The 23,316-nt window shown below is 44.0% G+C and overlaps 1 protein-coding gene across 5 annotated transcripts in view; it reads right to left on the bottom strand.

The window, feature by feature from the left end:
* The window catches only part of CRIM1 (cysteine rich transmembrane BMP regulator 1), a 187,105-nt gene that overhangs the window by 58,229 nt on the left and 105,560 nt on the right, over positions 1-23,316 (bottom strand). For all 5 annotated transcript variants that reach the window (XM_040623086.1, XM_040623088.1, XM_040623087.1 and 2 more), the window contains exons 5-7: positions 21,671-21,792; positions 14,303-14,485; positions 11,673-11,870 (exon numbers count right to left, since the gene is read on the bottom strand). In XM_040623086.1, the coding sequence (XP_040479020.1) occupies positions 11,673-11,870; positions 14,303-14,485; positions 21,671-21,792 (503 nt within the window). The remainder of the gene's footprint in view (positions 1-11,672; positions 11,871-14,302; positions 14,486-21,670; positions 21,793-23,316) is intronic.

Genomic DNA, 23,316 nt, shown 5'->3' with positions numbered 1-23,316 from the left:
ATAAAGAAGAACAAAGAGGCCTGAGCATGGAGGGTCAGGGCACACTTTTTGATGAAGAAGGGCTCCCATTCAGGATTGTCCTTAACAGGCTGAATCTCTAATTTCCTACCTTTTGGGGGACTGGACAGTGAGTTCCTTAGGCTTCTCATTGCTGTGGCAGCCCCTTACACAGGGTGGGCACGCAGCAGCTGAGCCTCTCTCGAGCAGCAAGCTAGATCAGAAGGCTGCTGTGAACCTGACTCTAAGAATACAGTGCAAACTAGGCGAAAATCCCCAAACCCAAGCCTCTCCGGGAGACACCCAGGGAGGGTCCTCAACTGCCTCAAGCAGGTGAAATTATGACCTGTATCTTCGGCTGGGAAGGTAGGCAAGTATGCAAAGCACTGCAGGTCTCCCTCAAAATTCTTAACATAAAATCTGACACCCCAAATTTCAATGAGCTGGGGAACTTACTTCTAGGGCTATCTCCATTCACTGATGGTGCCAAAGGAGTCAAGTGTTATTAAAATAGTCCTGGAAAGGGCTGGGCACGCACTCAATTCAGCAACACAACTAGTGGGTGACGAAGAATGGGCACTTTTGCCTAGTGCTCAGCAAATTGACCTTGCGATGGAAACAAAGACCGGCAAGAGGCAGAAGGAGAAAAGGGACAAGTGGAAACCGGAATGCAATCGAGGACACTGATGATGTCATCTCAGTGCCCAGCACCTGGAGCCCATTTATTTTCCTCAGTGGAGATGTGAGCGCCCCCAGTCAGGGCCCCGGGCCTGGAGAGGACGAGGCTGGGCAGACGGGGAGCCTCAGCACAGGGACAGCTGGGGAGAGCGGCGCGCGTGCCCTCGGGTGGGGCCCGTATCCCTGGGCAGCCTCAACGGGCTTTCCCGGAGGTCAAACAGCAAGGTCCAAATTCCTGAGCCAGGCAGAGGCTCAGGAAAACTCACAGGATCAAAGGCCAGGCCACAAAAAGGTCAGAATAATGGTAACTGGATCTCAGCACTGAGAATAGAGCCAGGAGCAAGAACAGCTTCTGAATCTGAGCCACGATGGTCAAGTACTTTCATAGTCACCAACTTACTTTCCTCACCCTCTCCCTTCTCACAATGGAGGTCTAAAGAGAAGCAAGGCCAAGGACGTGGATTTGGAGTTAGGAGATTTAGCTTGAGTCCCTATTCCCTCATTATCTCACATGTGATGCTGAACCTCTTTGGGCTTCTATGAAATGAGAATATCCACTATTCCAACTTACAATATCACTGTGAGGCTCAGATAAGATCACAGAGAGGGGACGACAAACGCCAGGTGTTACGTGGATATTACTTTTTGCTAGAATTACCGTTGTCATGACTATCTTGCCTGCCTGGAGCTTGAACTGGTCTCAGAGGATGGCTGAGCAAATGAATTATGTGCCCTTCTGCAGGCCTTCAATGTTCAGCTGATAAATGGTACAACTGCTTTGGCATTCTGAACCCTGTCCATTGTAACCTAAGCATCCTTTTCTATCTCCAGTGATAACAGGAAAAGCATCTGGGATGTGGGTCGGTCCATGACATCCTTTCATATGGTCTGGTAAGCTTTGGAGCGTGTTAGTGACCAGCCACTGGCGCCTTTCACATTTGCTGAGTGGCAGTCTGATATCATTGTTCTGCATTTTGACTGTGCCCGTGGTGTCTCGAAGAGAACAGAAATCTCTTCATAATCAGCTTATCCAGTGTGAGTTGAAACAATGGTTCTGTGTGCCTGGCTGACCCCGTTCTTCCTCTCTCATGATGGGGGCCTTGCTGGATCTTTGGGGAGGAAGGCAAACTCATTACATTAAAATATAGAATATTTTGGTAACTTTGCCAGTAGTCCTGCCACTCTCAAGTTGCAAGACGATACAGAAGACCCATCTCTAAAAGCTGTCTTTGATGAGCAAATCCTAGTTTCAGACGTGGGACCGAATTAAGACTTATGTCAACAGTAAGAGATAGTTCAACCAGTACTTTCTTAACAATACTGGGGGCGTCTCACTCAAGTAATAATGTGCTCAGTGTCTGTCACAGGACTGTAGAGTATCCCTACTGAATTAATCTGGCCTAAAATCTCCTGGTTCCCCGAAAGCAGGAAAGAGTCATGATCTTGAAAAGATCTGGATATGCCAATCCCTCTCAATCTGCGAGGCCTATGGTCATCCCGAACGGATTATTATCATTGCTAAGCATTTTTTAAAGATTTTTAATAAAATAGAGACTCCATGAATTGTTTTAGAAAGTGAACTGATGTGCAGGGCAACAGCCTTCTAATTAAGGTGAAAAAGAACACCATCTCTTGTCTTCCGACTGATGGCCAAAGTAATGGTGCCAGGACCACAGTACAAGGCACGGGCATGAACAAATGGTAGGTTCTGAATACCCCAACAAGCATTAAATATACCTAGCAGGATTCCAAAGCAGGTCCAAAGCAGCCTCAAATTTTATCATGCATGTACACTTTTTCAAAGTAAGGAAATGAGGGCCAAGGTAAATTTTAAGTAGAAAAGAAATCACTGCAGCCAGGGATGAGGTCAGCACCCAGAGTGCATGCTGTGAGGTCCTGCCTGGTGGGGGACGTGGCTCACAGACTCCGCTCTCCCTCTGCTCCAGCAGCCAAGGTGAAAAGTCGAACCTAGAGGGCTGAGGGCTCTAAGGCCCCCCGGAGACCAAGTACTTGTTGGCCTTAGAACTTTCTTGGGGATTCCTGATTGTGTTTCACAGTGGTGTTGCAAAATCAGAGCTAGAGCCTTGTCCTGAATCTTATTTTCGATTGGTGCCCAGCATTAAACTCTGTGGTCTCCAGGGGTCTGGCCACCTGAACTGGGCTCTGTTTCAAACAAACGTGATAAATCCAGCTCATCTCTCAGGTGTGAAAGTAAAATTCACTTGATATGTAAATAGCTATTCTGTAGATATAAATGGTAAGTACAAATACGGTCTAACTGCTACTAATTCAACTCAAATTAAAAAGAAAAACACGCGTGAAATGCCAAGGCATCACCATCACTTCGTGTTTCTGACAAATTTCAAAAAAGCACTCAATGTTCATTATCCCTTATTACCTACCGAATTTCGATCAAACTGACGGGAGGACCCCTAGACCAAGATGTGGCCGTGCTGAGTCCCCCGGTAACAGATGTCCCAGTGTGCATGCTGATGGACACGGGGAGCACGTGGGAGTCTCAGACCGAGATGAGGACGTGTGGGTGTGATCCAGCTCCCCGCCCCCTCTACCTCTAATGGAAGACCCACAAAAGGCCAAGGAACCCTCTTCGGGAGACATTTTCATTCCTGCAGGATTTTTTTTTTTTTTTAAACAATAATACTGCAGCAGACATTTTATACACTTGAGTGACATTTTATCTTCAATAATCAGACAGACACAGCACAGAAAACACCTCTAAAGAGGGCTTCTAAAACAATTCACTGGGTTACAATCTCTGAAGCTAACCCTCATGTATCAAATAATGGGACATCATTCTGTTCTTATACGATAAACTGACACCATACAGTGAGATGGTTTAAAATGGTACCACCATTAGTGGAGTCAGAGAGCTAGGATATTAAAAATAAATCACGTAGGAATCACTACCTCTCTTAAAATTTCTATAGGGAAATTATTTTAGTCTATTTGAAAATATGTTTGAATGGAGCACCTGTAACTTCACAGAAATGTTATAATACATGACCATTTAAATAAATGCTTCTAGCCCCTAGAAGTCATAAAAATACTATGTTCTAAGTGAATTGATTTTTTTTTTTTAATAAACACACCAGGAGTTATACTTACAAATAGGTGTTATTGCTAAAAGCACTCACTTTCAGAGGCTATATGCTTGTGCTGAAATGCTATTCATGTTAAAATTCTATTTGAAACTTCTCTTTGGAGTTGCTTTTCAGAGCAAATTACTCTGTCATAAAAGACAAAGTGCCTTTATTTTACTGTCCCTTTTTGCTTCCTCTGCATGATTTTACCGAGCTAGATCATCTACTTTTTTCACCAGACTCAGACGTCAATGACTGTGACTATTTCCTAGAGTCTGATAAACCTTGAAAGTCGAGGGTCTGCGGAGCTAAGGGCATTCACGAGGATGTGCCGTGAGCTCCGGAGCCAGTTCCAACAGAGAAGTACCAAAAATATTTTGAACGACCATATTTCTGCAGGAACTGTACAGTTTTCCCATACAACTATTTTGAAAGGAAAAACACTTCACTTGGGTATGTGAATCTTGGTATGTTTAAAACTAATTTTGCTACTTTATCAACGAACCTGGTATAGGTATAAACAAACAAGCTTCCTGCGAAAAGTACAATCAGGTGTTTTAAAACAGGTGTGTTGAGACCCATCCATTCCCTAGCATGGAGGTCAACAGCGGGGAAGGAGACAAAAATGAGGACTGCAAAATAAGATGGTCTAACACAGTCATGGTTAGGTAAAGCGGAAAATCTCTGAAAAGCTAGACAATGGGGTTATTAGTTAAAATGTTAAATTCTACCAAGCTGACAAAAGCTAAAAGAAAACCAATTCTGCGACTTCTGGGTCAATGGTTGTACCATAAAGAAAATGGAATCTTCCTCTTTTAAAAGTCCATGAGCCTTTTCTGAAGGGCATGTTTCTTAATAACCTTCATTAACTTCTGTTTGGTTGCCTAAGAGTTGTCTCTTATCCAAAAAAAGTTTAACACAGTCTCAGTAGAGATTGTGTTTATTTAAGCTTGTTGGAAAAACATTCCTATCATTTCAAGAATGACTAAATATTTTTCATTCACATAGTTAGCATTCCAGACTATGTTTTCCTGCCTCTGTTGATTAGATGAAAATTAGCAGGCCCAAGTCTGAACTATGAGACCCAATTATTATCTACGTAGGAAAATTAGGAGACACCTAGCAATAATGCCCTTTTAGGTATGGGAAGTGGACAGCAGGAGAAATAAAGAGCTACCTGCCCCTCGCAGGCCACATTCACAGGAAAATGTTTCATAGCCAGGACTGCTGAAAACTGCAACATCAGAGCCAGAGGTTTTTCTAATCATCTCAACAATAACATTCTCATGTTATTTGAAATATCTAAAGCTATTTTAAATGACTGGAGAAAATAAAAATATTATGAAATTCATCCAAGAAAAAGTTTTGGTGCTTTAGGTTACATACCCACCTAGGTTAACACACAGCCCTCTGCTGTGGGTTTGTTACCCAACACAGGGCCTTATTTGGACAAGCTAAAAAACAGACCATGCCATATTTTAATTCCCATTTATGGAACGGGTTTCCAGGACACTTAGAGTTAAAGGATGAAACAGCATGCCTAACAGTCTTTGAGATATTACGAGTATTTTATTATTCTTGGCCTACTAATAATAGCACCGTCCATGGCACTGAAACAATACCACCCATAAACTGAGTTTTGATCCCTGTTTGATGTACCAGAATGTTAATATCATGTGACCTTGCGGCATCTCTGACTTCACAACTTCTTGGGTCAGCCAAACTATGTTTGACTCCTAGCCACAGAAGCAGTAGCTTAATCATTTGAGATACTGTTCAGTGAGGAAGTATTATGGGCAGGGCTGGAAACATTTTTTCTTGTTTTAAGGAATTCCCACCCAGATATGTGCCTGGTACGGACTTTTCTGGCAGCCTAAGAGAAATTAAATTTGAAGGGTGGCTTGATTCAAATGGTATCATCAGCATTTATGGGAAAGAATAGGGTGTTCCTATAAAATTAGGATTGAGGAGGAGGACAGCCCGTTTGACAGCTGACAGCCCTCCAGAGGTACTCAGCATGCTCTCCACTCCGTGAGCTGATGCTGAAGGGGCTTATTCAAGCCACACAGGTCAAGAAAAGCCTCACTCACGCTCTTCAACACTGTCCCAAGTAGGACCAGAATTACCCAACTAAGAGATCCAAGAAAGCCAGGTGCCAGGAAGAAAGATGGTTGACTGTCTGGTTCAATCACAGTCTATCCTAGGTCCAGAGAACTAGGAAGAATCAATGCCCAGAGAATCTTATTCAGGAGTTGGTGTGCTCCAGACAAGCAGAATTATTAGACCCGTCTGAAACTCCATTCAGTTTCATATAATAACTCTGTGCATAGCACACATTTTAAGTTCTTATTAAGGAAATTTAAAAAAATACTTAAGTAGATAGAATAATACGACAGACCTTTATATACCCATTATCTAGCTTTGATAAGCTACAAATATCTCTTTGATTTCCTGTCTGAGATGGGAAATAGACTGGCTCTTGTTTCAGAGAAACAGAACTCGTAGAAAGAAACTAGCCATCTGCCCAACCACAAGCATGGAATTTATTTACTGGCAACCTAAGTCGTGATATTGAACATTACCTTATAAAATAGTACCCATGTTGTTCCTAATTTTCGATAGGAGATACTCTCCGTGTTGGCTCCGAAATCCCCCAGGTCATCAAAACAAACAAATCCCCCCAGCAGGTCCCAGTGGCCACCTGGGTGGGATCCAGCCACAACCCAAGATGAAACAGTAGATCAGGCTTGACATCAAGATTTCGAAGTGACAATGAAATTCTTATCTCTTGCATCAGGTGTGGCAGCCAGGCTGGCTTCACACCTGTTCACATTTCTTGCATTTTTCTTACTGAGTCATCCAGGGCATGTCCTATACACCTTAGAGCCATGTCCTATACACCTTATAGAGTCCTATACCCTCCCCAGCACCTTATCTTACCTTTAATTATACAATAGATTTTTTTTTTTTAATAGAAAGTAGGACTGTGTCCTTAGGGTCCCTCTGACATTAAGAATCAGCATAGGCAGCATTTATATCTGATGTTATTGGGGAAAAAAAGTATTTTCAATATTGAATTGTGACATTAAAAAAAAATTCTAGCTGAAACAAGGCAGCAGCACCTATGTACTCGCAAGGCAGGTCTTAAAAGCAGTACATTAAATTTGACAGCGAGCATTAGCCTTGTAGGGTCTGCGGAAGCCCCACTTAAACTCTGCGAGTCTGGATACAGGGGCTGAACTGCAGAGAGAACAAGCCACAGTTTACACACCGGTCTTGGAAGACCCCGTGGCCACCCTGGGAAGGAGTCGAGAGCTCAGGGCTCATCAGGAGGCTGCGTGGTCAACCTGAAAGTAATTGGTCCAACTCTCCTGGAGACATCTGGGCCCACCGTGTGCCAAACACACTCCATCTAACACCCTGCTTTCTATTCTCAGAGTGCATTTTCAAATAGAAGCATTCTAACATTATTCTTTCTTCATCTGATCAGGGTCAGCATTTGAGACTCTGGTTAAGCAAACCTTTATCAGGGTACGCCGCCTCACTCAGCTGAGACGGAGATCTGTAAAAGGAGTTTGCCTGATTTCCTACTCCAGGCTTTCCCTTGCTCCCTAACTCACTCTCTCATCATTTATTCATTAATAACTTCTGAGTGCCTACTTACATGTCAGGTGCTGTTTTACGGATCCAAAAGAATAGGATAAGTTCCTAGCTCACGGGGGAGGAGTCTCGTTCAGGCTGCTGGTGAACCTGGAGTGCAGTGCAGGGTCTGTCTCAGGGGCAGTCCTCCTGCAGGGTCCAGAGCCAAGGCTCTGGAAACACACTGCTCCGCCATTTTTGAGCTGTATGACCTTGGGCAAGTTACATGGCCTCTAAACTTGGGGTTCTGTGATGATAAATGAGGATGGTGCTACCAGAGGAAAGTTGTGAGGATCAAATGAGCTGTTGGTCTTGAAGCACTCAGGCTGGCTCAGTCAGTGTGCAAGAAATGTTAGCTACTGTCATTAAGGGCTATAAATAAGATGACACAAATAGTACTAGATGCCGAGGAAGACCTCATTCTGCCACCTTCCTTTTCTGTTTTCAGGTTTTGGGTTTTTTTTTAAGTTATTTATTTGAGAGAGAGAGGAGAGAGAGCATGAGTGTGGGGGGGGGGCAGAGAGAGTCTCAAGCAGACTCTGTGCTGAGCACGGAGCCTGATGCGGACAGGGCTCGATCCCATGACCCTGAGATCATGACCTGAGCCAAAACCAAGAGCCGGACGTTCAACCAACTGTATCACCCAGGTGCTCCTCTGTTTTCAGTTTTTATGGAGATAAGGCCATATCTTCCATCTGGACACTTAAATTGCAAACTTCATATACTATTCCATTCTCTTCCATCCTAGCTCTTTAAAAAGGGCCAGAAAATTTAAATCATGCGATTGGAGAATAAGAAGAAATGGAGAAAAGCCAGCAGAACAAAACCCAAGAATACAATCAGTTACAGACTTACAAAACTGGATGGCTTATCTGTATACCTGAATTGGGTGTTGACAATAACTCGGTAAGACTCACTCATGAGAGTACTTAAGTGCCAATTTAAAAAGCACTTAGGTACTTGTGAATCAAGTTAGCTGTCAAGTAATAGCCAAGTCTTGAAGAGCCCCCAGGTTCCAGTCCCCATTCCTCCAGGAGTCACCAAACACATGGTGTTGTCACTTGAAAGGTAGAGCTCCAGGAACAATAATGGTCACAACAAGGTGACCAGCTGTCCCTGCAGGTCCTAACATGCCATATTTGTTAATACATAATTTATTTAAGAAAGAATCTCAAACCACAATCTTTGTGTGGGCTCTTTCATCTCATTTCAGGCTCTGACTATGTATCCCGGGACTGTAGCGAACAGGGTGAGGACCAGCATTTGTTATGCAATTGTGCGCAGAGGAATTTACTGTGTACAAACTGCATAAACACCAGTGTTCCTGGTTTTCTCCAAATAACAGTGGCTGATTATTTATTACACATTAACACCTCGCTTTTTTTCTTATTTCATCTAATCTTTTCACTCTTCTGAGTTCACCTGAAATTCTACTTAAATATGCTGCTGAAAAAGTATTTTCGAATAGTTCAGAGACTTTCTTGGGTCCTATAAACTAAGAAACAAGATTCATTTGCCTAGTATTATTTTATAAGTTTATTATTATTAATAAGTAACCTTTTAGGATTCACTCTTAAGCTGGGCACTATTTTTTGATCCCATACCAAAAGATCTTTTCTGTCTTCCTCTTACGTCTTAAAATGAGAGTTACTGGAGAGCAAGCACAATCTTATATGAAACTCACTACTTAAGAGCAAAACCAAGAAATTCAGGATAATCTAGTTCTCTGAGGACTAGAAAATGGGCTGCGCTGAAGGCTGGATGAAGGAGAGAAGGGGAACGGAGACCAGCAGAAGCTCACAGCTTGAAATCAAGATGCTGAGTTACAGTGAGAGACTGTCCAGACGTCAGGCTCGGGAAGACAGTCTGGGATGGGTCTCAAAGGCATCGGTTCCCTGAGCTCCTCATACTGCCACCCCACTCCGGTCTCCCCCCGACACAGGGCCAAGAGCCAGAGATGAAGAGAGATGAATAAGGGAACTGGAAATAGGGGCATGAGCAAACAGATGACATGCGGGAGTGCAGGCAACAGACAGAACTGAATAAGACGTCCGTGTATCCCATCACGGCTACGTAACTGCCACTGACCTGGGAGGAAATTACCCTTGTCTCTCTCAACCTTAATTTCTTCATCTTTAAAATGGGCTGATGAGGCCTGCACAGTGTTATCGAGAGGATTCAATGACATCAGGTACAGATACAAAGCACTTAACCCCACAGCACCTAAAGACGGGCACACCTTTTCTCCTGGTTTAATTTAAAACAGCCTAAAACATTTTCTCTGACTTTAACAAGGAGTTGTCTCTTATTTATCTTTGTGTCCAGTGCTGCATTTGGACAATCAGAAATTCTTAATAAATTTTTTGGAATTAACAGTTGACCAAAACTATCACTCCTTTCTCAACAGTGGAAGATTAGATTATAACCCCAAGTAGATGCTGTGAGACCAAACTCTAAGTAATCACACTAACATTCGCTCCCTATCCAAACATCTACACGACGCACGGATCTATCCGTCCGTCTCACACACACAGACATTCCTGGTCACTGACAGTCTCCCTGCCCTATCACTGCAACGGTGGGCACGCTAATGCCTGCAAAGGGCTTGCCTTCCCTTCACTTACTTTCGGAGGGAAGGCCTTATTTTTTTTTTTATATAAGCTTTTTAGGCTTATTTTCAATTTATAATTCAAGATTCATGAAGTTAAAGGATTAGTGTTTGCTGGTTCATATACTTAGGCTTTAAATTTCTCTTAAAGTTATCATGCACATATGTGAACTTAAGTATTTCAAGTTGACAGCAGACTGTCCCCAATTCTCAGGGAAAGCTATTTCCACCTCTGTTTCGGCAAGGTGCCCTTTCTCATAAAGCCGACCCTATACCATCATATGTATTTCCATCCACTCCTTTTTCCGGCACTAAAGCACTGCCTTCAGGGGATGGGAGGAGTGTACGTGTGAGGGGTGGGTGATTTCCACAAAACTGGTCATCTGGAAGCTATAAACTTTTGAAGTGTGGCAGCTGCACTCTGAGAAGAGTAATGGTGAGGGAATTGGTGATGTCAATAGACCTAGAGTCCTCCAGCTTAAATTTTTATATGATTTTTAAGTTCTTCAGAATTCTAAGCCCTCTGAGGTTAACGAAGCTAGTCAGGCAAACACTGAAGTCTGAGTTTCTTACAATTTAGGTAGAAGCAAAAGACTTCCTGATATAGGATTTAGTCAACTGAATTTCTTAAGATTTTATTTATTTGAGAGAGAGAGAGAGCGTGCGCAGGGGGGAGGGGCAGAGCGAGAGGGAGAGTCTCAAGCAGACTCTGCGCTGAGTGCCAAATGTGGGGCTCGATCCCAGGACCCTGAGATCAAGACCCGAGGAGAAACCAGGAGTCGGCTGCTCAACCACCTGCACCACCCAGGCACCCCCAGCCAACTGAATTTCTGAAAAGACCTGTCAGTTTCTTAATAGCTGTTTTAAAAAATTCTAGAAGGATCCGTCTTCAACACGATCCACTGCAGTTCGTTTTACTGTGCAAATGTGCTTCGTAATGATGGATACTCTCTGTTGGATCTGTCAGTATAAATATTCACTCTCTTGTCTGTATTAACAGGTACAGAGGATTAAGGCTGACTTACGTGTGCAAAGAAACTTCCCAGGACAGGGGAAATGGGCTGCAGTAGGGCTTGGGAAAGACTAATCCAGGAAGCCTTGCGCTTCTCTCCATTAAACAGGAAGAGAGGCAGTGAATGCAGGCAACCAAGACCTTAGTAAAAGCCTCAGGATTTTGGAAGGAGAAGGGGTGCTCAGGGCGAAGGCATTGGGGAGAGCAAACTGCCTTTGACGGTTGCAGGCTTTTCCTCCAGCATCAGGACTCCTGGGCTCACGGAAACATGATAAATCAAACATGCCACGCTGGAGTCATGGGTCTTATTTCCCATTCTATCTCACTGCGTTGACCTTTGGATGCTAATTAGGCTTGAAGTGAAGGGGACTGAAATGTATATATTCTTATATTGTAAAGTATTGAGATAAGCATATTGGCGGCTAGTAAAAATAAAGACCACACGGTTCTCATTGCAAATTTGCAACATTTGCCCCGAACGATTAGTTTTGGCCATATAATAAATTCATCTGCAACTGGTAACAGCATGAAGCAGACATTATGCCCGAGGAAATAAAAAACAAACAAGCACACACTGGTAGAAGCTTATCCAATACGAGACATTCGCCAGGGACTCATTAGAATCAACAAGGCTTACCTTCGCACACAGGGCAGCACTCGCCAGGTACTTTGACGGGGTTCATGCAGCTCTGTCCGCAGGCCGTCGCCACGCAGTGGGGCTCTCCGTTGATGCACTGGCAGAACGTGCAGTCGTCTTCCCGCCACCGGTCCCCGTGGGCACGGATCTGCCCATTGGCATAGCAGCCAGCAGGATTATTAAAAGGATACACTGGATCTAGATTAAAAAGGTGAGTTCCGAGTAAGATGGAGGGCATTCTAAATCTTATCTCTGCCTACACCTGGAGACATTCTTCCCCGGTTCTGGTCACCGGCAGTTCTTTTCCAGCTGCGATCAGCAGAAGCTCAGGTTGCATAAAGTGTCTCCAGGGGAACATGCAGAAGCAGCTGTCAGCTACCCATCCTGATGCTGCGGACGGGGCAGGGGATCTGTGGCATAAAAACCAACGTGCAGGTGTTAACCACTTCATAAAGTCGCAAAGCTCTGTGGACAGAGCTGTGGGCTGGTAATTACAAAACGCATGTCCATTTTAGGCTCCTGACAAGGTCTTCTGAGTTGCCAGTTTTAATGTTTATTATACTTCAATTTCACCACCTGTAAAGTGGAAAAATAATGTCTCCATCCAACTCAGAGGGACACTGTGGCTTCTTGGATAACTGAACTGGTGCCTGGAGATCCACGTGGACAGCACATGGACACCAGGGAGGCGTATAGCAGGCACCTGCTGTGGCCTTAGTCACAACAAGGCTGGTTTAGACATACTGTGGGTCACAGCTTGTGCCCTGGAGGGAAGGCCGGGAACCCAGGCCATTTTTCTTCCCGTGAGCTGGGTGGCCAAACAGCAGCCAAGCTTGGGGATTGAAAGTAGCCAAGGATACTGTAAACAACAAAAAATGTTTTCTGACGTGACTGACCAGGACATAAATACCGCATACAAAATCCCCAACTACCATTATAATGAGAGCCACCAGATCGACCACTCAATTTTCTTTTTTCAGAAACACATAAAATCTGGCTTCAAAAAATCAGGGCTGCTGAGCTGGGAGGAAGGTCCAGGCAGTGACGAGTTTGGTCCTCTCTGGTCTAAAGAAGTAACGGCATTATAAGAGTTAGAATGCCAAAAGTTAAAATAATGCAGTCACGGCTTTGGAAAGTCAGTCTGCCAGAAATGGAACTAGCCAAAAGACCTGAGCTAGATAAGACTTTATAAATTTCTTTATAAAAAATATTACACACTGCATACTTCATTTCTACTCTGAGCCTGGATGTGAATTCCAGGAAGTTAGACATAACCGGATCTGTGCCCAGACAACTCATTATGATCATTACACAGAAGTTCCTATCTATGTTTCTACACCACCAACTGCTACATACTTTCAGAGACTATTAGAAACTGGGGCCAGCTAGGGAACACATGATTTGGGAAGGTTAAAAGTTGGATGTGATTTTCTAAAACTTAATCCCCAACAACACCTAAAAAGTGAACCACCTTTCTCCCAAGTTGGCTAAAATAATTGCTAACACAGGAAAGAATTTCCCTGTTATAAACAGTGGTTCAATGTTAGGAATGTAGTTTGTATACTTTAAACATTTTTAGATCTTCAATATTATGTGGTAAATATACTGATACTGTTCAGATACTGAACGGGATTTTAGGAAAAGAGAAAAAGGCATGACATTTTGTCCTCCTGTTTCCTGCGTGCAGATAAAGGCAGGGTGAACGTCAGACACGAGACTGACATGTCTGATTCCAGACTGAAGGTCTGTAACCCAGTCATCAGGACAAGAAGTATCAAATGACCCTCCTTTCTGGGGAACCAGTGTGATATGGTCATAGCAGAGACACAGTCAGATGTGGGGATATCATTCCTAGTTTCAGCATAAACTCAGAGAAATGCTTCTACTTTTCTGAACTTCAGTTTCCTAAGCCTTAAAATAGGTGGGTTGTAGTGAATGGATATCCAGAATTATTATTCTGAAATGTTTATTATTTATGAATATCAGAGACGGGAGGATAAAGCCTGTTAGAGGAACATAAAGCTATTAGTTCCTGGAGGGGTGAGGGGATAGAGAGAAAGCAGGCCCCTGAGAACCTTCGACCCAGGGCCATACCTGACACTTGGCTGGGCCTTCACCTGGTGTCCCCACCATGCCACACAGCCCACTCTTGCCAACACATGTTTTCAAAGGGTGGGGAGGGCAGTCGAGTCCTAATCCTCCCTGGAGGGGTATGGGAGCTGACTGGCTGAGATGGTTGGTGATTAGGGCTGGCTTGTTCCAGCCAAACAATCTGAGGACAGCAGGGGGTGAACTCTGATATCAGGGTGAAGAGAACTTCCCCAGAACTTACTGAGAACTGCTGGAACCACAGGGGAGTAAAACTGACAGCACTTCTGGGAAAGCTCAGGTTGACCTGTGTAAACAGGTGCTCACTTCCCACATGCAGGGCATAACTCCCCCTGAGGAGAGATTTCCACACAGCCTACCTGGCATTATCGAAGTCCTAAAAGATGGACCACGAATGTCCTAAAAAGGGAACTTCTTCAATATTCCTCAATTTTTGGATGAGACTGCTTTGGGTGGATATTGACATTAAAACTCTGAGCCATGTGTGTGCTTACCAGTCTTTAATTAGCACCTCTGCTTACCTTCACACACGGGGCAGCACTCTCCTTCGGGCACATAGTACCTCTCGCAGTTCAGCTCTCCGCACTGGGCAGTGAAGCAGATGGAAACACCCCCTTGGCATCGACAGAACCGACAGTTGTCCATTCGAAACATGTCCCCGTCGTTATATTCCACGTTGTTGAATACACAGGCTGGCTTTGTTTCTGAAAGGAGTTAAAGCAAACAAAGACACATTCGAAGTCATTTCTGAGTGGTGTCCTTTTGTCTTTCCCACAGCCTCAAGAAAATTCTGAGAGCAGAAGGTTAAAATCTGATAGAAATGTACTAAACTCAATATAATTCTTTTTGGAAACAGAAGCAATAGGACAATGCAAAATAAAGTAAAATTTAAAAAGTCACTAGCTCTCCTCTTTGCCCCAAGGAATTGAAATTCTCCTTAACAAAACCCACACTGCCTAACCCCTCCTCCAATGGTAACCCTTCGACCATGAAACTCACATATCTGATATGTGCTTTAAAGAGATTACATTTGTTTTGTTAAAGAATTCGCCGCCTTAAATAAATGATCTTGCCTCCACATTAAGTTTTGTTCGGCCTCAAAAAATTTATTTAGGTCTTTTTGGAGGTGATATTTTTGTGTTCTTCCAGGGTTCTTTCTTAAATTCTTTTTTCTATCCAGCTTAAAAATCTATAATTTTAATAGCACTTGGACTTTAACAAAACACCATTACACGTCTAGGAAACAACCTGAATGTCTATGAACTGATGTTAAGGATGGACGAAATGTGGTATATCCATACAACGAAATACTTCTTGGCCATAAACAGGGAGGAAGTTCTGATATATGCGACAACATTAATGAACCTTGAAAAGATTATGCTAATTAAAGGAAGCCAATCAAAAAACCCAGGATACTGTATGAGTCTGTTTACATGAAATGCCCATAACAGGCACTTCTACAGAGACAAAAATTAGATTAGTTGTTGCCTAAGACTGGGGGCTTTGGGGGCAAATGCTGAGCGACCGCTAAAGAGTTGGGAACTTCTGCGGTTATTCACGAGCATTCTAAAATTGACTGTGATGATTACACAACCCTGTGAATTTACTAAAAGCTGCTGAATTGGGGCACCTGGGTGGCTCAGTCGTTAAGCATCTGCCTTCAGCTCAGGGCGTGATCCCGGAGTCCTGGGATTGAGCCCTGCATCAGGCTCCTCCGCTGGGAGCCTGCTTCTTCCTCTCCCACTCCCCCTGCCTGTGTTCCCTCTCTCGCTGGCTATCTCTCTGTTAAATAAATAAATAAAATCTTTATAAAACAAAAACAAAACAAAACGCTGAATTATACAACTTAACTTGGTGAATTGCATGATGTGTTTCAATAAAGCTGGCAACATAAAGATACTCCCAAGTTGAGGTATGTTTACTCATACCTGCGCTGATGCTGTTTACTAAGGTGGGAAAAACTGGATTATGACACATGTATCTCTCATGGGCTTCTCTCTCCCAGTATCATTTAATACGTCACACCTTGCATGTTGACCATTTTTAAAGAGACATTCACTGCATTTTAATTTGAATATATTTGCACTTGATTTGTACTTAAGGACAATGACTTTCTCATTTGACTTTGTAACAGTCCAGTGGAGAAGACAGAGCTATCCATTTCTTTGATTAGGAAAATGAACCTTAAAAGAGATTAGGTGACTTGCCTAAAGTCACATAACTGGCTGGCGGCAAGCTGTGCATCCCTGTTTCCACAGGCGGCAAAGGTGAGTGTTTGAACTACTTCCCTACTGCAGCTGTATACAGTATTTCTTGTTTCAGAAAACTAAGGCTGGGTTACAAAGTATCATCTTATTACAGCTCAGCATTCTTCTACGTACTTTCAGTCAACACACTAATCTGAGCTGAGGCTGGAAGGAGAGCGGCAGTCAGACCACAAGTTTCAAGGTATGGAAGACAGAGCGCTCTTACAAATCAAACCTGCACGCTGTGCAGTGAGGTAAAGCAGTGTACTATAACGGAATGCAGAGCACCCGCTCAAAGTGAGGAAAAAAATGTATAAACCCATCAATATTAATTACTTGGTTACATTAATCAGCCCCATCTACCATCTGTGGGAAGCTACAAATCTCAATGCGAGATTTGAAGAGTTGAGGAGGGAAGAGTCTGGTTATGAATAATGCTGTTCTAGATGCACCTGTCTCTAGGCTGGGGTGGGCAGAAGCTTAAGCGGGAGGGGACGGAGTGGGTGAAGGACTTGGCAGTTAGGTTTCAGTAGCTAATACACGGAGAGCAAGGGGGTGGAATGTAGAGAGATGAGGAGTCCCCAAACACCCAGCCTAGAGAACATAATCAGTTCTTTAGGATAATAATTTTTTAAAACCCCAAACATAATGAAATCCCTATTTGATGTTGAGAGAAATTTATAGAGGTTCTTCAGGAAAATACATGATAAGAAGGACAGCAGTGGTCTTTCACGAACAATGACCAATTACTTCCTTGCCTGCAGGGAACAGAGATGTGAATCCCAGAACAGTGTGGAGATGACCAAGACCTCTCTAAGAGGACAATTTAAGCGGCTGTGGAAACGAAAAATATTACAAAGAAGTAATTTACTCTGTAATTTGTACTTCTCAATACAGAGATGCATAAAAGTGTCTTTTTAGTGATTTTTGTGTATGTTTGTGTCTGCCCAATTAAATTTTATATTTTTAAGTTCTGGAATCTTCTCTACCCTGTTTAACATATTCCAGAATTCCTGAAAAGAACCTTATAGTATAGATGGTTTTACTACCTGCCAAATTACACTGATTGGCAGATGGTGATAGGTATATTATTTTAGTGAAGGAAAAGACTAAAATATAGAACTTTATATCAAATGTGAAAGTGGAAGAAAAATCTAAACAGATACACTTCTGTTGCTTTTTCTTTTCAATCTCTCAGAAGGAAAAGGTCAATATCTTGCCTCTGGTCTCATTTCACTGTGGGTGAGCTGTGTAGGAAGCCCAGTGGGTAGACAGCATAAGCCAAAAGAGAGACAACTGTGTGTCAGATGGGAAACATCTGAAAAGTTCTCCATATGTCAACAGCAGACAGATGGGTCACAAAGACAGGGTACATGTGATTCCAAATACCTGAAGAGGAAAAAGCCCTTGTCCGTGGGGGCGAAGAGGTGTGCACGCCAGAGTGTACCCAACAGATCTATTTCAGGGTAAGGGAAAGGGAACAACCCTTATAAAGAACTGCAAAAGGTGGTATCACTCTTAAGTAAGATCAGCTTGATAAGGCCCCAGGAACACAACGGGTGCTCAGTAAGTGCATAAGGAGGAATATTTCTTTCAAAGTGCAGTATTCTCTTTGCTACTGTAGAAGTATATATTATGTCTCTAGAAACATCACTGGGCATTACTGCTATACAAAGGGTTCTCAGCAGATGTTTCTGCACTAATTTCCGTATTAAAAAACTGCAGGTCTGAGTTTTCTGGACCAAAATTTTACACACAGAGCAAGCCCATCTTGGGTACGGCTCTCCCATGACTGGTGAATTTCACATGTTAGTGTCTGATGCTGGAAGAGTCAGTTATTGGCTATGACATGCAAACCGAGATGCTCTCAGATGTTTGTACATATACATACACAACGGATCACGTATCTAAAGCAACCAAATGATCACTTCCGTATTCTATGCTTGAGATTTCAAATCTAAACTCCTCCCGGAATGAGAGGGGTGGGCTCTCGTAAGACAACAGGGTGCATTACAGCAAAATGGAGAACATGTGCCCATCTAAAAGTAGAGGCCATCACTCAGTTCCAGCTGACGGACAGTAAAACTTTTGTTTGTGGGCCTGAGCAGATACAGAACTGAAGAGGACTCCAGACTGTTCCACCACTGCGGTGGAGGTCATACATCTCCAGGTGATGACCTTGATGACTTCAAAGTTTCCGTGAAAGGAGCTCAATCATACTACCTGTTCCTATGGTTTCTAAACAGCCCTGTCCTTCAACCAACACCTCATAGGTCCTACTTGTGGCTCTCATCAGAGAATGCAGTCACAAACTGCCTCGATCTGGTCTGCAATGCTCCAGTCCCACCACCAAAACCAAACCTAACCAAGCCGAAAAGAGAATAATATTTATGGAGAATAATCTATTCATCCATGCTAATGTTTTCAAAACTCAGGAGTTCTCAAATTCTCTGTGAACATGTTTAATCTTGTGTTTTCCATTTTAATGCTTGTTTTAAACACACACACACACACACACACACACACACACACCACCTCAAAGGCAGCTTAGAAACTGAGTGCTGGCATGCTATCTCCACTTCTACACGTGGGGTTAGTTATGTTAACATTCAAGCCACTGTCTCCTGAACGGGGGGTTTCTAGAGCTATTCCTACACTTCTGGGAGTTCTCAAAATCCAAGAGACAATGCTACAGTCATCTAGGTTCCAGCTGTGTGTCACACTGATCTCTGAGAACTACTTTCACGGAGTTCCATTTTAATATTTTGTTTTTGCTTTCTGGTGAGAGGAAACCTGTGTCTGCATTGGTGGCATAAGAGTAACTCACGACAGACCTACTGCACCATCTAGAGCTTTTCAAATTTCCAGGTGAGAAGACAGCTGCCCCCTCCAGTAGGTTTCTTTCCTCTAAAAATGAGAATGCGTATCTGACTTTATCTCCTTTTTCGCTTTAATGGCCAGGAGGTTGGGAGCCTAACACTCAGCCCTGGCAAGTACACACAGACACTTACGGCCTACATACCTGTGGGTGCTTTCTTTTTGGTTTTCACTTTCAACTTTTACATACCACTTTATGATTCCCTCTTTTCTCATTACTATTTCAGCATTATGTTATTTGTTTTTGCTATAAAGTTACTTGACATCTCTTGTGGATAAGCAAAGCTTTATAAACATAAATATATAGACCTCTGCCTTTCTAAGTGATGACAATGAGTTTTTGATATGTAATATCCTCTAATGATGACCTTATGATAATGGTAAGATTTTCCCAGGGCACTGGGCGGTGGGGGGCGGGGCAGGGGAGCAAATACGCACGCACGCACACACACACACACACACACGTGTATGCACACATACACACAGATATGTGTGTGTATGTATGTATAACTCAAAAGAAGTAAAATATAGACTTGGAGACAGAATGTCTTTAAACATTATTGTTATTCCTTGATTATCAATCTTCACAGCATTAAAGTTTCCAGTCTCATCTACAATTCTAGGACTAAAATAGTAGAGACACTACAGCAGGACAGTAAATCAAGCAAAGAGGACCCAAGTTTGTGGTGGCAAGAGAGAGGCATCCCCAGAAACAGTGCGTGCGCTCTGTGATCTCTGCACTCTCCCATGGCAGATGGCAAGTCCTATTCCTGGACCCGGAGCTCTATAAAAAGTGAGGCTATAAACGGGAGCAGGCCCCAAAGACTCATCCGAGGCCCCTGAGGTAGGGTGCAGTCCTTAGCTGTCTGAATCACAGCACACGGGCGTGAGATGGGAAATTAATGTGCTGATAAGAAAGGCATGACAATGAATTTCTACAACCGAGATGCAAGCAAAGAAGAAAGGCACTCCTTTTCCTCACCCAGAGGACACAACAGCAAACTGTATTACTAGCGGTGGTATTTCCAGGGCACAAGTGACTTTCAAGATTTGTGTTCAGGGAGGGCAGTAAAGATGGAGGATTCCCACAGAGTAACCCTCCATTGGCTGGTATTTAACAGCTACCTCTCGAGGGAACGAAGATGACATGAATCTGCTCACCCACTCCCCCAAAGAAACCTGGGGGCCTTCCATGAGGCGGACCACATGCGAAAACCCACAGACCCAAGGACAGACTCTCTGCCGTCTGGAGGAGGTGCAGATTTGAGAATGAGGCACAGACAGGAGAGCACTTGCAGAGTGAGGGGTCCCGGAAGGAAGCACATCTGAGCTGCTGGGAGCCCAGGGGAAGCAGAGACTATTCGTCTCAAACGGTAGGAGCTAAACACTCACAAAATGTCACCTACAAATACACCTGTGCAGCGGTACCAGAGAACAAGTTTGGCCACTTGCTGGTGTTTAACACGCACGACTACAGGTGAGGAGAAGCACTGAGAACAGATTTCTGCACACGGAGCTCTTCTGCGCTTGGGTCCTGTATTCGTGAGGTCTGAGTCAGGAAAGCTCATCTCAACTTCTCTATCCCCTTGGAATATCCAGAACAGTGTCTGTGGATGTGAACAGGAGGTGGGTCCCCAAAACAAAGAGGCACCCCTGCAAGTGCTTCAGTTATAAAACCTCACTTAAGTGACAGTTATTCACTCCCTTGCACAGATGTGGAAACTGAGGCCCAGGAAGACCAAGAGGTGCCCAAAGTGACACAGCCAGTAAGGAGAGGAACAAATTACGTTCTCTCAACCGCAAAGCCGTACCGCAAGTGCTTCCTCCAAGCAAAACAAACCAAACGACAGGTGGCCGCTGGACTCAAAACTACAGGACGCAACGAGACAGGAGTCAGCGTTAATTTTCCTGGGGAAAAGGGCAGGCTTGAGAGAGGGCAGAAATTCTTCTGGACTCTGATGTCTTAGAGGCAGCAGTTACCATGGGGGTTCCTGCACGTGTGATCTTGTTGGATCTGTCCAAATGCGACTTCATCTTCCCTGTGTCTAGGTATTGACTAAACAGGGCTAGAATTATTGACATTTCACTTGCTTGACTTTTATTCTTTGTTTTCCTTCTGGAAACTCCAAGGGAGGGACAGGTCTTAGGTTCTTCTCCCTCCTAGCATCTAAATTCAATCAGCCCCACGTCACCAAACACCACGCCCTCTCGTGAAAGGTGAAAGGGAGAGGCAGGCGGATTCTATTTGAGGGCATCTTGTGACTGCAGAATGCTTTTTCTAGGCCACAAGGCTCAAGCCAAAAGCAGGCCAATCCGGATGACCCAACACTGGTCAAAGACGGGCTCTCTGAGTCGGCGACTACTGCACTGGTACTGCCTCTCCTGTCTCAGGTTGTGGTCGCTTCGATGTGCCGTTAGCTCCACAGACTGGCTCCTGACAGCACTGGCAGGAGGATTACAGGCTCCATGATCCTCTTCGTGAAATCCTAACATTTCCGCACTACTGAAACACAGCAGCATATGACAGCTACATGGAATCTCTGCGTCCACCTCCAAAATTCTCTTGCTGATGGATGGAACGAGGATCCCCTTTCCTCACTGCCTGTGCTGCACTGTGGGATCTCAAGCAAACCTTCTTTCTGAGGGAGTTGCTCTGAGCCCCCGAGAATATGCCCTGCCTTACGGAAGGCAGAAGCGGCCAGACGGAACCCTCCCCTCCTCCTGCGCGAATGTACACTCTCTGAGAACAAGAGAAACCCCACGTACCATTAACACATTCAAAGACATCACAGCACTTTCCAGGTGTTCCATCTCCACGAGAGACTATGCGAGGAGTGGATCCCACCTCACACACGGGGAAACCACATAAGCCAGAGAGACACTCGCATCTGAAACCAAAGAAAAGGGAAGGAAAACCCCATGAATAAACAACAACATAGAAGTCGGGAGCCCACAAGGTGGCGGTGGCTGTGGCACAAGCCCGTCTATAGGACACTGTCCTGTGTATCTGGGGTCACGGGGAAATGGGGAGCGGGTGCTAACATCATTTGCATTCCCAATAACTGAGGCTCATCTCCTTAATATGCACCCGTATTTTTAACTTTAAAACATTTTCACAATAATATTCCTAAATGCATTATGTCATTTCTTACTGAACCAGACCAGCATAACCTGCATTTTCTTGATGATGCGGGGCCGTGTTTATGTGCATGCATTATGGCCTTATCCACAACTCAGGGATGCTTGCGCAGGCTCACACGGAAGGGGTGCTCCGTGTCCATGGCACTGTGATGCTGCTTTGTTGCTGTTGACGTTTTTGGTGTTTTCCAGAGATTTTCCTGACCCTTCTTTCAGCTATTAAGTGAGTAGCTTTTGAGTCCCTTTTGGTCAGTGTGATTGTGTCTGGGAGGACCCTCATCTCTAGCCACATTAATTTATAATTGTGTATCACAAAAGAAACAGACTCTGAACGAAGACTGAGGAGCTCTTTATAAACGGCATAAGCTTCGGTAAGTGGACTTTGTGACAGCTACATGAAAGCTGAAGGTCTTAATTTGGGCCATCTTCTAAGCTACCACACGTCCATTTATCTCTACACGCACGAATGAGGTGTTCCTTGAACTGCAAGCTCACCCTGCCGGCTCTCAGCCTTCCTTAACTTCAGCTCTGCTGGGAAACCAGCCTAGACAGAGAAAAGTAAGAGTGGTGGGTATCCATACAAGGAGAACAAAATGTTGTCAACTGCCTGCTGACAATGTGTTACAAGGAACTAAGCAGGAAATGAGAAGCTCAGGGCAGCAGGGTGTCAGGATATAAATGAAATAAAAGGGAGGTGCAACTAGACTCCAGCCCTGGGGCGGGCTGGAAGTGGGGATCAGAGGGCGGAGAAGATGACTAAGGGAGTTCCCAGGTTGACGGGGGTGAAAGGAAGGCATCCTAAAAAGAGACATCCTCGCAGGAAACATGTGGGTATTTGGGTACAGTGAGGGTCAAGATCAGGGGAGGGTAACGTTCCCAGCAGGGAAGAACTAGTAACACGCTCATTAATTTTGGTTTTGTTTCTCACCCCCCTCTTACTTAAGTGATTGTTTTGTTCTCCTATTGTTCTTTGGATGTTTAACAAATTAAAATATGCGTGTACTCCACAAATACCTCGATAATCAGGCCCAGAGGTCTAGTTACATTTATAGTTAACCATGGAACTAAAAAGGAAACAAATTTAAATTAAAATTTACACCAAAGACCATGAAAGCCACTGGAAAGGTATGAACAACCCCTCGAGAGGTGGGCCCTTTCAGCCTTCTTCCAAGTGGGGCGACGGTTATACTGGGCACCTGGGAGAAGAGGGGTTAGATAATTAAGGTTTTGCTACAATGGTGCTTCTTCCTATGGTTTAAGATAAACGTTTGCCT

The sequence above is a fragment of the Ursus maritimus genome, unplaced genomic scaffold (genome assembly GCF_017311325.1).
Source record: "Ursus maritimus isolate PB19 unplaced genomic scaffold, ASM1731132v1 scaffold_6, whole genome shotgun sequence".
Taxonomy (NCBI): Eukaryota; Metazoa; Chordata; class Mammalia; order Carnivora; family Ursidae; genus Ursus; species Ursus maritimus.
Note: the sequence above shows the minus strand (reverse complement) of the source record. Positions and strands in the feature narration are given on the sequence as shown.